At 46.6% G+C, this 15,485-nt stretch overlaps 1 protein-coding gene across 2 annotated transcripts in view; it reads left to right on the forward strand.

Moving 5' to 3' along the window:
• dtl (denticleless E3 ubiquitin protein ligase homolog (Drosophila)) overlaps nt 1-15,485 on the forward strand; it is a 58,812-nt gene that overhangs the window by 27,758 nt on the left and 15,569 nt on the right. For both annotated transcript variants that reach the window (XM_072508639.1, XM_072508649.1), the window contains exons 9-11: nt 5,489-5,592; nt 6,005-6,109; nt 8,540-8,652. In XM_072508639.1, the coding sequence (XP_072364740.1) occupies nt 5,489-5,592; nt 6,005-6,109; nt 8,540-8,652 (322 nt within the window). The remainder of the gene's footprint in view (nt 1-5,488; nt 5,593-6,004; nt 6,110-8,539; nt 8,653-15,485) is intronic.

Below are 15,485 nucleotides of genomic sequence, written 5' to 3' on the forward strand. Positions count from 1 at the left end.
TATTATGGTGGGGCGAGATGATTTCACACTCATGGGGGGTTCTGGGGTACTGTAGATTGTCCGCTAAGTATGTGTGAGTCTTTGTCCGTTTTACTGTGATGTCCCGTCCTTGTAAGAGAAGGGTCCACCGAGCAGCGCGGATTTGGCTGACGGTACCGTCCTTAAGTCGTCCGTCCAGTAAAAGTTGGGTGGGGGTGTGCTCGGTCAAAATGGTGATGGGGTTCAGTCCGGTAATGTATGAAAAGTACTGGACTGCCCAGAAAACTGCGAGCAGGTGCCTCTCACAGGCTGAGAATCCCTGCTCCACAGCATCTAAAATCCGGGAGGCATAAGCCACGGGTTTTAGCTGGTCGTGCCGTTCCTGCAGGAGCATGGCTGAAAGGGTGCAGTCTGTGGTCGCTACCTCTGGCGTAAGGGGAAAGCGGGTCGGGAACTTGTAGTGCGGGGGCAACTATGAGTGCCTGTTTTAATGATTCCACAGCATCCGTATGCTGCGGAAGCCATTCCCAGGGGGTTCCTTTCTTTAGGAGGTCTGAGAGGGGCGCTGCCTTGCTGGCGAAACCGTCAATGTGGTTTCGGCAGTAGCCAACCAGTCCTAAAAATGACCGGAGGGCTGAAACGTGTTGGGGAAGGGGCAATTTAGCGATTGAGTCAGTTCTTTTGTGCTCGATCTCGCGTTTGCCGTGTGTGATAATTGTACCCAAATATACCACTTTTTCTTCCAATATCTGGGCCTTTTTGGGGTTTACTTTACAGCCAATGGAATGTAATTATTCCAGGAGTTCGGACAGAAGCTCAATGTGCTCTTCCTTTGTGTCTGTCTGCAGTAGTAGATCGTCTACATACTGTACCAGACATTCGGGGCGAGAAAATTTTGCTAGTCCATTTGCCAGCTGTCGGTGGAAAATGGAGGGGGAGTTGTGGAAGCCTTGTGGCAGGCATGTCCACGTGTACTGCTGTGCTCTGAAAGTGAAGGCAAATTTATACTGGCACGCCTTTGCCAATGGAATGGACCAGAACCCATTACTGACGTCCAAAACCGTGAAATATCGGGCAAGGAGTCCCTGTTTGAGCATGGTCTTGGGACTTGTTGCAACGGTGGGGGCTGCTCCGGGGGTGACTTTATTGAGTTTCCGATAATCAATGGTCAAATGCCATGATCCGTCGGGTTTCCTTACTGGCCAAATCGGGGCATTATTAGTTGAGGCTACCGATCTTAGGACGCCCTGCTCTAATAAGCTTTCTATGACCTTTAGGATTTCTCCCTCTGCTTCTAGGGGAAATCTGTACTGTTTTGGGGGTCTTGGGTCCGGTCCGGTTATTTGTACGGAACCGGTCATCCGTCCACAGTCGTGTTTGTGGGTTGCAAATGCTGCCCTGTTCTTTTGCAGGACTGCCCTAACCTGTCGGTCCGTGCTGAGTGTGCTGGGGTTGAACCAAAACTCGCCTACTGCGCTAATTTTGTTCATATAATCCCCTATATTGAGTGTTGCGGGGGCTCTAGCGGATTTCGCCATCTTCCAGACACACTGGTTGACTGGATCGAAAGAGAGGTGATGAGAGTTCATGAAGTCGATCCCCAAAATGTGCTCTGCTGTTGGGGGCAGGTCGACTAACACTACGGGGTGTTTTGTACTAATGGTCCCGATCTGGATGGGTACAGGGCTTGTGATATGTCCCTGTTGTGAGTGGCCTGTGAAGCCGCTGAGGGTGATAGTGGCTGTGGTGGGCCACGTGTCCTTACCAAGGGTGGAGGAATTTAAGGTTGTGCGGGACCCTCCTGTGTCCCAGAGAAGTTAGATCGGCTGTCCCCTATCCTTTGCTGCGACTACGGGTCGTCCTGACCTATCCCAAAGGGTATTGCAGACCCAGCTGGGGGAGCCTGTACACCGTCAGTCCGTTCCGGTCAAGTCTGTCTGATCGGACTGGGCACTAACGCTATGTATGGGCTCTGCCTTTTTCTTATTGAGAGTGCCTGTCTGTTGGGCTCTCTGTGGTTTTTTAGGGGCCTTGCATTCTTTGGCAAAATGTCCCAACTGTCCGCAATTGTAGCATTCTTGTGGTTTTGCTGGGGGGCTGCTCTTTCCCTCGTTTACCCAGGCGGGGTTCTGAAGAGTGGTTCTTACTGCCTGCACGTCTGCGGCGGCTTGGTTTTCCTCAGGGGTTCTAGCTGCGGGTTTACCGTGAGCCGCTTGTTCCCAAATGCGGGACAATCTTTTGACCACCCACTTCTCATTACGAGCCTCCTCCGAGGGGGTCATAATTACTACAGGCATTCTGTCCTGCTTCCGTGGCATGGGAGATAAGGGTGCGGGTCCATTTGGCCACATTGTCTGCGGACAAATGGGCACGGTCTACATTTCCGAAAACTGCTTCAAAGTGAATCCACAAGCGTCCTGTGAACACTGTGGGGTGTTCAGACCTTTTTCTGTCTGCATTTATTTAGACCGTCTACGGGATCGCCCCGGTTGTACCCGATCGCATCCAGGATCGCGGTATGCATTTCTGCAAGGGTGCCTCCTCCTACATTCTGTGGGTCGGGAAGGGCTGCTGCGACGGATGGGTCTAAGCTGAGGACCATGAGCTTTACCTGTTCTTTCTCATCCAGGCCGTACATGGTCGCCTGGTGTTTGACGGTGGCAAAGAAATGGTGTGGATCTGAAGCGGGGAGGAACGGTGCGATTTTAGCATACGCGTCCCGTAATTGGGTCACTGTGAGGGGGGGTGGAATATAATACTTCCGCCTCGTCTGCTGTGGCGGTGTGGTGGGTTGTTACAGGGTTCATGGGAGCCTGTATTACCTGCTGTGTGGGGGGTGGGGGTGCTCTCCTCCTTTGGGGTTTTCCCTGCGCACATGCTCCCTGAACATATCTCTGCGCTGTCTCTTGCAATTCTTCCCAATCAGGGCCGTCTTCCTGGTCCAAACTTTCCCCAAAGGTGTCTTGGAATCCCTTTTGGACAGAAAGCATTGCTTGCAGGTCTGTAATTTGCTTTCGGCACTTTGCATGGTCTAAAGTACTCTGCCTTTGTTCCGTGGTTGCAGCGTGGAGTGCTCTCAAGGCTGCCTTGAGGTCACTACATTGCTTCTGTAGTGTCACCACCTGCTTCTCCGTCTCTTTCTTAACCAGGATGGCACGCTGCGTGTCCTGATATGCCTTCTCATACTGGGATTGAAAACTGCTTAAATGCGCCAGACAAGACTGGTGACCCCGTTTGGCGTCAGCCACCTCTTCGTCCTTGGCTTCTAACTGCCTTTTCAATTCCAGGTTCTCTTTCTCCATCTCGCATACATCGATTTTACTCATACGATGTATGCCTTCTATTTCTTTTCGGAGCGTCCTGACGGCCTCCTCTGTGCCTCGCAATTGTGCCATGCAGGACATGATTGGCATGGGCTTGCGCGCTTTCGCTAAGCTTTTCTTCTGGATTTCACTCATGTTCTCCCACCAAGTATGCCCTATACTTCCAGAACCTGAGTCATCGTTATTACAGAAACCGCTCCACACGGGCCAACCTTTGCCCTGCAGAAATTTGCGAATTTCCATATTCCAAATGGGACACTGTCCCACTCTAACGCTGCTGATCGGTGCGACCACAAATTCTTCGGGGTTCATGAGGCGCTGCATTGCCTGCATGGCCATCTCTCTTATCTGCTCGTTACGTTCAAATTTGGAACAGGGGGCTAAGGTGGTGTCGTAGATGCGGGTACGGCTTGCGCTAATTTCCGAAAATACAGACTTCCGACAGTTTTGACGCAACAAAATCTATCAGTTTTACCTTATAGCCCTGTTAGTTACGCATGAATACACACACTTCCGAATTGTGAATTATTAACCAGAACCGCTTGAACACTTGTGGGTTTTTTTTGTTTTTGTTTCCGATTGGATTCTATTCAAATTGTTGAGGTTCTCCCGGAGTGGTTTTCCACTTCCATGTCGGGTCCCGGCGGAGTCGCCAAAATGTTGCTCTTATTAGCCTTAGTTTTATTAGTTCTAATTCTCGGGGGGTGGTCGTTCACCTGTCTTTGTTTCGGCCACTGCAGGCGCCGACAGGTCTGGCCCGGCATTCAATTGCTAATATGTTGCAATTGTTCCCGGGGATAGCCGATTAAACTGCAGATGTCTGGGTTGATGTGCTGCTAATGGTCTTGAGTATCGATCTGGGCCGACTTCCCCAGAGCCGAATATGCTATTCTGTCTGCAGCTGTCCGTTTGTGTCCTGTTGGCTGCTTTTCCCATCAGCCTTTTCAGTGAGCCATTTTAAATCGGGTTTTGGCCAAATTAATAGGGAATCAGCCATTTTAGGTGGCTACAGCCCTGTTAACTTATTTAAAATGGTTGTCTTCTAGATTTATGATGTTTAATGAATCATGATTTCTCTCTGCATCTTCCTTGGTTTGTGTTCTCTCTTTTATGCACTCTCCCCACCTCTTCGTCTGCCCCTGCACAAGCACTTCGCTCCTCCCATTTCCATTATGATTCAAAATTTACGCCAAAGCTTTGCTGAAAATTGTGGCCTTTAGTTAAAAACCTGAGGAAGCCTTGTTACTCTCCTCTTCTCTCTATTTTACTATGCTACTTAATATTCTAGTCAGTGAAATGCAGATTTCAGTGTATGAGGATAGAGAAAAAGGAATGGACCAAGAAAGGGGATGAGTGGATGCAGAATGCCAAAGAGGAGGAGGGGGAAGTCGAAGTTGGGTGAATGAATTCTCAAGAGATCAGTTCTAGTCAGCTAAAAGATGCTGGGGTGGGTGAGTTAGGATTTGCTCACAAACGTAGTGGTTGGGGGGTGGGGGGGGAAACCGTTGGCATTGGGTCTATGGAGAGGTGCTCCCCTTAGCTGCCTGGACTTAGATCAGATAAATGCCAGTGTGGAGTGGGGGATAGGTTGGCTCCAAACATCCTCGGCACTGTTCAGTGGGGAGGTCAGACATTTGGTGCATTTCTGCTCAAGTGTGGGTTGGGCTGGAGGAGGGGTTCGCTCCACATTGCTCTGCACATTTGGAGGGGTGGGGGGGGGGGGGAGAATGGTTCTGTGGGGGAGGGATTCCATAATCTCTGCTTGGAGGAGGCAAGTCTAAACACCAATTGGATCAATGACCTAACCACCTATTTTAGTGGGTATAAGAAAAACTGGGAAAACCTCGTAGGTTGGGCAGCATCTGTAGAAAGAGCAACCATGCTTCAGTTGCTGAGTTTTTCCAGCATCTGCATTATTTGCTTTTGTATCTGTTGTAGTGATGTTTGTTGAAGGATAAAGGTTGAAATAATGCTGTGGGACCCAAGAGGATGTTGGGTTTAATGTCTCGTTTGAAGGACAGCACCTTCAGGACTGCAATGAAGTATCATTTTAGATTACAACCTTCAAATGCTGATTTGGGTCTTAAACGTGAATGAGGGCGCGATCACTAAACCAAGGCTGACATTTCTTCAGGGTATTTATGCAATGTCTGTCACATTAAAAATGGGTTATGTTTATCTTCCAGCGTCATCAAAGTGTGGGATTTGAGGAAGAACTACACCCTTCATCACCAAGATCCTGTGCCAGTCCAGTCCTTCCCTTATCCAGGAACCAGTGCACGGAAGCTCGGTATATATACTTTTACTGTCAGTGCAACTTGGGAGAGGGTGAGGATTCATTGATATGTGGTTAGGAATCTGCTCTTGAATGCAGCATTATTCCCCTGAAGGAGCAGGGGAAATGGTGCATGGCCTATTTTGATTCAAATAGCAGTGGCAGGAAGCAAGTCCTGCAGAGGTAAAATATTGAAGTAATTAATGTCATGAAATATTGAATATTTAAAACTATTGAGTTCTGGTCTGAATATTTTTTTTTAAATATAGACTGCAGTTTGACTAAGGCCTGTTTTGAGCTACTTATTTGCATTGTGTAAGCAATAGTTGATTCAGTTGTAAGTACATTTAGTTTCTGGCAATGCACAAAATAGATTGTTAAACAATACCGTAAAATAATTAAGGCATTTCAATCCTTTCACTTGTAGGATATTCCAGTCTTGTCTTGGACTCAAAAGGCTCCAATCTTTTTGCGAACTGCACTGATGATAACATTTACATGTATAATATGACTGGCCTGAAAACCGTGCCAGGTGAGTAAGGGATGGCTTGTCTGTTACACTTGTGTTAAAGAGAGGACATTTTTTCATTTACTTGGGAAGCATATTGTTAATTGCTCTACTGTCCTTTTTTTCTCTTAAAAATTAAAACTAGATTATTTTTGATGTGTAGATGCGATTACTTAAAAGTTCTGATGAATACGTGCCTCAGAGTAGAACAAGTGGTATTTAACCTCCAATGTTGGCACAAAGTTAAAAACTTAATATAAATTTGGAGTCTGGGCCAAACTGACTTTGAAATAGAGGGTGAGTTGAGACATTTTCACCATGCCTCATTAAGCTGTGGTGGCATAATAGCAATATCATTGGACTAGCATTCCAGTGGCCCAGGCTAATGCTCTGGGGACATTGATTCAAATCCCAGCATGACAGCTGGTGGAATTAAAATTCAATTAAATCTGGAATGAAGAGCTAGTCTCCGTAATAGTGGCCTGGATTCGCCGATCCCGGGTCGGAGAATCAGCGGGGGCGGGGCGCAAGAATCGCGCCGCCGATTTGCCGCTGCGCCGGTCGGGGGCCATTGAAAGTGCCCCCCCCCCGGCGATTCTCCACGCTCGACGGGCCGAGTGCGGCATGGGTTATGCATGGTCCCACCTGGCGGGACCTTGGAGTTCTGGCTGCGGGGGCTGTCCTGGTGGGGGGGAGGATCCGTCTCCGAGGGGGGGCCTCCACAGAGGCAACAAGTCAGGAGTGTAATAGAATATTTTCCACTTGCCTCGGTGAGCGCAGCTCCAACAACACTGAAGGGGTTTGTCACCATCTAAGACAAAGTAGCCCACATGATTGGAGCCCCATCCACTCATTCACCCTCCACACTGCAGCAGTGTGTTATCACCGACAAGCTATACTTCAGCAACTCACCAAGGCTCCTTCGATAGCACCTTCCATACTCGCAAACTCTACAATCTAGAAGGATACACGGGAACACCACCTCCTCCAAGCTTTTACACACCATCCTGACTTGGAATTATAATCATCGTTGCTGGGTCAAAATCCTGGAATTTTCTTCGATAGCACGGAGGGTCTACCCTGCACCACATGGACTGCAATTCAAGCAGCTCTCCATCACCTTTACAAGGGCAATTTGGGATTGAAAATAAATGCTGGCCGAGCCAACAATGCCTGCATCCCATGAAAGAATATTTTTAAAATCTCGAATGCATTCAGAACTCTGTTCGGGCACTGACCTTTTGTACACCATTCTTGTGTTGATGCAAAGTGAAACAGCTGCATGCCAAGATGAAAGTTGTCATCTGAATACAAAGAAAAGGCATTCCATTTAGACAGCACATTTCATGATCTCTGTGTTCCAAACTGCTTTATTAAGTGTTGCCAGCTGTAATGTAAGGAAATGTAGCAGTCAGCTAACTTAAAGTAAAGTCCCACATGCAGCATTGAGATAAATCACAAGGTAATCTGTTTAAGTGAAGGTTTTATGTCCATCTGCCTTACTTGATCAGCAGGCAAAACCCCTTTCTAAAGTGATAACTGAGTTGTTGGAACTTGAGGTAAAGTCTACAGGATGTGTTTTTTCTTTTTACTTTCCTTTCCTAAAGTCTCCCTACATTTAATACCAGCTGGTTGAGGGAATGAGTTGGAGATTTATTTCAGGTCTTTAGCTGACAACACTAACGTTTGCAATGTTCTTCCCGGAGTGAAGGACTTCTGTTTTGTAAGCTGCATTCCCTATGAAAAGTTTAATTTGCCTTGACTGCACCATGTGAGATTAGAACATAGTTGTGTGCGGAAATATGGGTGCATCTCAAGCACTCCTGCACTGTAGTTTCCTCCACTATCTATTATTGACTGCTTACATTGATATTATGGTTTAGCCTTAATGGGACGTGCCATTTATCAAATTCAGGGCTGCAGTCAAGGTGATAATTGAAGGTTTTCTACCATTGGGGAAGAATGTGAACTCATGGGGAATATAAATAAATACATTAGTAGCATTATAGCTGGCACAGTAGCACAGTGGTTAGCGTGTTGCTTCATAGCACCAGGGTCCCAAGTTCGATTCCCAGCTTGGGTCACTGTCTGTGCGGAGTCTGCACGTTCTCCCCGTGTCTGCGTAGGTTTCCTCCAGGTGCTCCGGTTTCCTCCCACTAGTCCCAAAAGACTTGCTGTTAGGTGAATTGGACATTCTGAATTCTCCCTGAACAGGTGCCGGAATGTGGCGACTAGGGGCATTTCACGGTAACTTCATTGCAGCGTTAATGTAAGTCTACTTGTGACAATAAAGATTATTATTATTGAGCTGCTTTACCTACTCTGCATGTTTTTTAAATTTCCAATAATTTAAGACTCCAATCTGATGCTAAGTTGCCCAAGCAGGTCAAATCATAATTCATGGAATTTATTTTGTCCTCCTTTTTAATGATTGGTGTTCTATGTTTTATGTAGTGGAAACCTTCACTGGTCACCAGAACTCCACCTTCTATATTAAGGCCAATCTTAGTTTGGATGATCAATTCCTCCTCAGTGGATCCACTGACCATAACGCCTATATCTGGAAGGTGAGTGACTGTTGTGCAGTTAGAAGTGGAAACGGGTGCAGCAAGCCAAAATGCTTAGTAACACTACACTCTTCAGTCTGATTCAAAGAGCACTCCAGGTGTCTCCCCTCTTTTCTCAAGCGTGGTACAGTTAGACTGGAAGCAAATGAAATGTATTGAGTTACGGCAACCTCAAGCCCAGTTGTTTGCCATGTAAAAGTAGTACATTTCTGCCTCTTCAATAGTCTGTTTTCCTCTATGTGCAAGTTCATTTTGCCAAACGGTTTGATAGAATTCCCTCTACTGCACCTAAAATGCTTATTTTTCAAATCTTTTCTCTTCAAATAGTTATCCAAGCCTCTTTTGGAAGCCATGCTTGAACCATGCTCTCAGGAAGTGCTTCGAGATCCTATCTATTGGCTGTATTAAAAATGTTTTTCCACATGTCATCTCTGGTTCTTTTCCGTTCACTTCAAAGCAGTGTCCCCTGATCCTCACTTTCTACTCTGAGCTCTCTTCTCTGAGGAGAACAGTCCCAGCTTCTCCAATTTGTCCTCAGAAATTTAGTCTCATCCCTGGAACCATTCTTTTAAACCTTTTCTGTGCCCTCAATCAGGAGAGTAGTTATGATTGTTGTCTGCCGACAGACTAGTTCCTCTGAACTATTGTCTGGGACAAACTTTTACCTTTAACAGCCGGGGGGGTTTAAAGGAGTGGTGACGTGGGGTTGTGAAAACTTTTGAGTTTACACACAACACTTAACAATCACATTAACGAACAAACATTGAACAAACATGCTGCAGGTTTCATCAGAAAGGACATCGTAAATCACATTTGGACTGGGGTGTAACTAGCATATGGAGGTAGTGTAGTGTGGCCGAAGAAGAGAGGAAGGAGGAGTGAAACAAAAATGAAGTGGCCTTACTGAGGTATCCCTACCAGGAGAAGTGGTGGGTAAGCGCTCACAGTTTGCATGGGGCAGCTGGGACCATGTAGCTGCTGTGGGTGGTGTTCTCTTTCATATCTGGGGGCTAGTCTAGCTGGTGAGGGTCTCCTGCAATCTCGGGCGAAATATCCTGACTGCCCACAGTTGTAACATGACCCCTGGGGCACATAAGGTGGAGCAGGCTCTGGTGCATTGTTCCCTTGGGTATGGTTCCCTGGGTGGGGGGGTCGGGGCTGTTGGTGTCTTTGCTGGTTCGGGGGGCATTTGTGGGCTGATTCAGTTGCTGTTTCAGGGGGGCTTGACATTCTCGTGCGTAATGTCCTAATTGTCCGCAATTGTAACATTCTTGAGCTGAGGGAATTGAGGCTGTTTTTGTTAGAGAGAAGAAGGTTAAGAGGAGACTTAATTGAGGCATACAAGATGATCAGAGGATTGGACAGGGTGGACAGTGAGAGCCGCCTTCCTCGGATGGTGATGTCTAGCACGAGGGGACATAGAACATCAATTTAAAGCTAAGGCCTTCACATCCTACCTGAAATGTGTGTCCAGAACTGGCCACGATGGTCCAGTTGGTGTGAATTGGATGAATTATTACAATGTCAGATTTGACAGACTCATTGGGGGAGAAATGAATTCAAGTTCCTCAAGGATAGATAGCACTGTGAGCCACTACCTGCATGGGTACTTAATTGATTATATTATTAGAATTCGGGCTATGAGAGCAGTCTTTTTCTCCCCTATTATTTTTAAGACCATAAGACATAGTAGTGGAAGTAAGGCCATTCGGCCCATCGAGTCCACTCCACCATTCAATCATGGCTGATTTCAACTCCATTTACCCGCTCTCTCTCCATAGCCCTTAATTCCTCAAGAAATCAAGAATTTATCAACTTCTGTCTTAAAGACACTCAACGACCCGGCCTCCACCGCCCTCTGTGGCAATGAATTCCACAGGCCCGCCACTCTCTGGCTGAAGAAATTTCTCCTCATCTCTGTTCTAAAGTGACTCCCTTTTATTCTAAGGCTGTACCCCCGGGTCCTAGTCTCCCCTGCTAATGGAAACAACTTCCTTACGTCCACCCTATCTAAGCCATTCATTATCTTGTAAGTTTCTATTATCATAGAAAATACAGTGCAGAAGGAGGCCATTCGGCCCATTGAGTCTGCACCCTACCCAAGGTCAACACCTCCACCCTATCCCCATAACCCAGTAACCCCACCCAACACTAAGGGCAATTTTGGACACGAAGGGCAATTTATCATGGCCAATCCACCTAACCTGCACATCTTTGGACTGTGGGAGGAAACCAGAGCACCCGGAGGAAACCCACGCACACACTGGAGGATGTGCAGACTCCGCACAGACAGTGACCCAGCGGGGAATCGAACCTGGGACCCTGGAGCTGTGAAGCAATTGTGCTATCCACAATGCTACCATGTTGCCCATATTAGATCTCCCCTCAACCTCCTAAACTCCAATGAATATAATCCCAGGATCCTCAGACGTTCATCGTATGTTAGGCCTACCATTCCTGGGATCATCCGTGTGAATCTCCGCTGGACCCGCTCCAGTGCCAGTTGCCAGTATGTCCTTCCTGAGGTGGGGGGCCCAACATTGCTCACAGTATTCCAAATGGGGCCTAACTAATGCTTTATAAAGCTTCAGAAGTACATCCCTGCTTTTATATTCCAAGCCTCTTGAGATAAATGACAACATTGCATTTGCTTTCTTAATTACGGACTCAACCTGCAAGTTTACCTTTAGAGAATCATGGACTAGGACTCCCAAGTCCCTTTGCACTTCAGCATTATGAATTTTGTCACCATTTAGAAAATAGTCCATGCCTCTATTCTTTTTTTCCAAAGTGCAAGACCTCGCACTTGCCCACGTTGAATTTCATCAGCCATTTTTTGGACCACTCCTAAACTGTCTAAATCTTTCTGCAGCCTCCCCACCTCCTCCATACTACCTGCCCCTCCACCTATCTTTGTATCATAGGCAAACTTAGCCAGAATGCCCCCAGTCCCGTCATCTAGATCGTTAATATATAAAGAGAACAGCTGTGGCCCCAACACTGAACCCTGCGGGACACCACTCGTCACCGGTTGCCATTCCGAAAAAGAACCTTTTATCCCAACTCTCTGCCTTCTGCCTGACAGCCAATTGTCAATCCATGTTAGTACCTTGCCTCGAATACCATGGGCCCTTATTTTACTCAGCAGTCTCCCGTGAGGCACCTTATCAAAGGCCTTTTGGAAGTCAAGATAGATAACATCCATTGGCTCTCCTTGGTCTAACCTATTTGTTATCTCGTCAAAGAACTCTAACAGGTTTGTCAGGCACGACCTCCCCTTACTAAATCCATGCTGACTTGTCCTAATCCGACCCTGCACTTCCAAGAATTTAGAAATCTCATCCTGAACAATGGATTCTAGAATCTTGCCAACAAACGAGGTTAGGCTAATTGGCCTATAATTTTCCATCTTTTTCCTTGTTCCCTTCTTGAACAGGGGGGTTACAACAGCGATTTTCCAATCCTCTGGGACTTTCCCTGACTCCAGTGACTTTTGAAAGATCATACCTAACGCCTCCACTATTTCTTCAGCTATCTCCTTTAGAACTCTAGGATGTAGCCCATCTGGGCCCGGAGATTTATCAATTTTTAGACCTCTTAGTTTCTCTAGCACTTTCTCCTTTGTGATGGCTACCATATCTAACTCTGCCCCCTGACTCTCCTGAATTGTTGGGATATTACTCATGTCTTCTACTGTGAAGACTGACGCAAAGTACTTATTTAGATCCTCTGCTATTTCCTTGTCTCCCATCACTAGATTACCAGTGTCATTTTGGAGCGGCCCAATGTCTACTTTTGCCTCCCGTTTGTTTTTAATGTATTTAAAGAAACTTTTACTGTCATTCCTAATGTTGCTGGCTAGCCTACCTTCATAATTGATCCTCTCTTTCCTTATTTCTCTCTTTGTTATCCTCTGTTTGTTTTTGTAGCCTTCCCAATCTTCTGACTTCCCACTACTCTTTGCCACATTATAGGCTTTCTCTTTTGCTTTGATGCATTCCCTAACTTCCTTTGTCAGCCATGGCTGCCTAATCCCCCCTCTGATAACCTTTCTTTTCTTTGGGATGAACCTCTGTACTGTGTCCTCAATTACTCCCAGAAACTCCTGCCATTGCTGTTCTACTGTCTTTCCCACTGGGCTCTGCTCCCAGTCGATTTTCGTCAGTTCCTCCCTCATGCCCCTGTAGTTACCTTTATTTAACTGTAACACCTTTACATCTGATTCTACCTTCTTTCTTTCAAATTGGAGATTGAATTCTACCATATTATGATCACTGCCTCCTAAGTGCTCCGTTACTTTAAGATCTTTAATCAAGTCTGGCTCATTACATAACACTAAGTCCAGAATGGCCTGTTCCCTCGTGGGCTCCATCACAAGCTGTTCCAAAAAGGCCTCCTGTAAACATTCAATGAATTCCCTTTCCTTGGGTCCACTGGCAGCATTATTTACCCAGTCCACCTGCATATTGAAGTCCCCCATGATCACTGTGACCTTGCCTTTCTGACATGCATTTTCTATTTCGTGGTGCATTTTGAGCCCCTGGTCCTGACCACTGTTAGGAGGTCTATACATAACTCCCATTATGGTTTTTTTGCCTTTGTGGTTACTCAACTCTACCCACAGAGACTCCACATCATCTGACCCTATGTCATTTAGTGCTATTGATTTAATTTCATTCCTAATTAACAAGGCAACCCCGCCCCCTCTGCCCACCTCTCTGTCTTTTCGATAGGTTGTGAATCCCTGGATGTTTAAATGCCAGTCCTGAACCGCCCTGCAACCACGTCTGTGATGCCTACCACATCATACCTGCCAGTCACAATCTGGGCCACAAGCTCATCTACCTTGTTCCGGACACTACGCGCATTTAAATATAGCACCTTTAATTCTCTATTGACCGTCCCTTTTTGTTTTCTTAGTGTGGTGGACCTTGGTTTACTGAGCCTTTCCATACACTGTCATATTTTGTGGGATGGGGACTATCGTAACCTCTCCGGAGTTTTGTCTTTTCGTGCTTTTTTGTATTCCTAAGCAGCTACGCTTCCCACTGATTACTTCACCTCTTGGTTCCCTGACTCCCCCCCCCCCCCCCCCCAATCTCTAGTTTAAAGTCCTATTGACCACCCTATTTACTCTTTTCGCCAGAACACTGGTCCTAGCTCGGTTCAGGTGGAGACCATCCCAACAGTAGAGGTCCCCCCTGTCCCAAAACTGATGCCAGTGTCCCATGAAAAGGAACCCCTCTTTCCCACACCACTCTTTCAGCCACGTGTTAACTTCCCTTATTCTTTCCTCCCTATGCCAATTTGCACGTGGCTCGGGCAGTAATCTGGAGATTATGACTCTTGAGGACCTGTTTTTTAATTTGAATCCTAGCTCTTTATAATCTCGAAACAGGTCCTCTTTTCTAGACTTGCCTATGTTGTTGGTACCGACATGGACCACAACAACTGGATCCTCCCTCTCCAGTATCCTTTCAAGCCGGTCAGAGATGTCCCGCACCCTAGCACCCCAGGCAACATACCATGCGGGACTCTTTATCCTGCTCACAAAGGATACTATCTATTCCCCTGATAATAGAATCCCCTACAACTACAACTTGTCTATTTGCTCCCTCCCCTTGAATGGCCTGCTGAACCATGGTGCCTTGGTCAGCTGACTCATCCTTCCTGCAGCCCTGTTCGCCATCCACACAGGGAGCAAGTGCCTCATACCTGTTGGACAGGGTCAAGGGCTGAGGCTCCTGAGTTCCTGACTGCTGGTACCCTTTACCTGCCTGACTTGCAGTCACACCCTGCTGTCCCTGGCCACTGGCAGGATTTAAACTACTTACTCTGACAGGTGTGGCTGCCTCCTGAAACAGTGTCCAGGTAAGTCTCCCCCTCCTGGATGTGCCTCAGTGTTTGAAGCTCAGACTCCAGCTCATCAACTCTGAGCTGTAGCTCTTCGAGCAGCCAACACTTATGGCAGATGTGGTCGCTGCAGCTCGCACTGGGATCTGCCAACTCCCACATCAAGCAGCTCAAGCACACCACCTGACCAGCCATCACTAATTAATTAATTAGTTGAATTTAAGTTTACGAGTTTAGCGGTGTTTTTTTTTAAATTTGGGGCAGATTTGCTATCAGCCAATCAGATCACAGCTTCCCTCTGATGTCACTTTTTGGGGGGGGGAAACTGGAAAACAGGAAGTTACCGTTAGGTTTTTATACACTGAGACTGCTCCTCCTCCTCCGAATGGCTCCCAAAATTAGGCCCGAAGAAAGAGAGAGAACAAAACAGTCGGGAAAAAGCACATTCTCCCACTCTTCACCGAATTACCTCACTGCACCAAATTACCAAATTCTCACTCTGTCTGTGTCTCTTTCACTCACTCAGGCTGTGTCTCCTTGACCAGCGCAATGCTTACTAAGTGCGCTTTCTGTCTGTCAATTATACAGACTTTAGGATGACTCACACTAAAACTTCAAAGAGAAGAATACAATGTGTACCTTTGTGCCCCTTAACAGGCCTCCGGTGACTGCCAGATCACTGCCTCTCAGCAATTAGGGTGGGGGCAGCTTCAGCCAATCAGACACTAATCTACACTGCACTTTTAACTGAAAAACAGCCCAATTAGATTAACCACTTACCTTTCCCAATTACCTCACTGCACCAAATTACCAAATTCTCACTCTGTTTGTGTCTCACTCACTTGGGCTGTGTCTCCTTGACCAGCGCAATGCTTTTTCTGCATAAGCCTGGGCTGGATTGCATTTAGTTCAGAATCTAAATTAAATGTTTGATTTTTGGTGTTTTAAGTATTAGCATATTTTTACTTTGCGAAATTATT

The sequence above is a fragment of the Scyliorhinus torazame genome, chromosome 1 (genome assembly GCF_047496885.1).
Source record: "Scyliorhinus torazame isolate Kashiwa2021f chromosome 1, sScyTor2.1, whole genome shotgun sequence".
NCBI classification, from domain to species: Eukaryota; Metazoa; Chordata; class Chondrichthyes; order Carcharhiniformes; family Scyliorhinidae; genus Scyliorhinus; species Scyliorhinus torazame.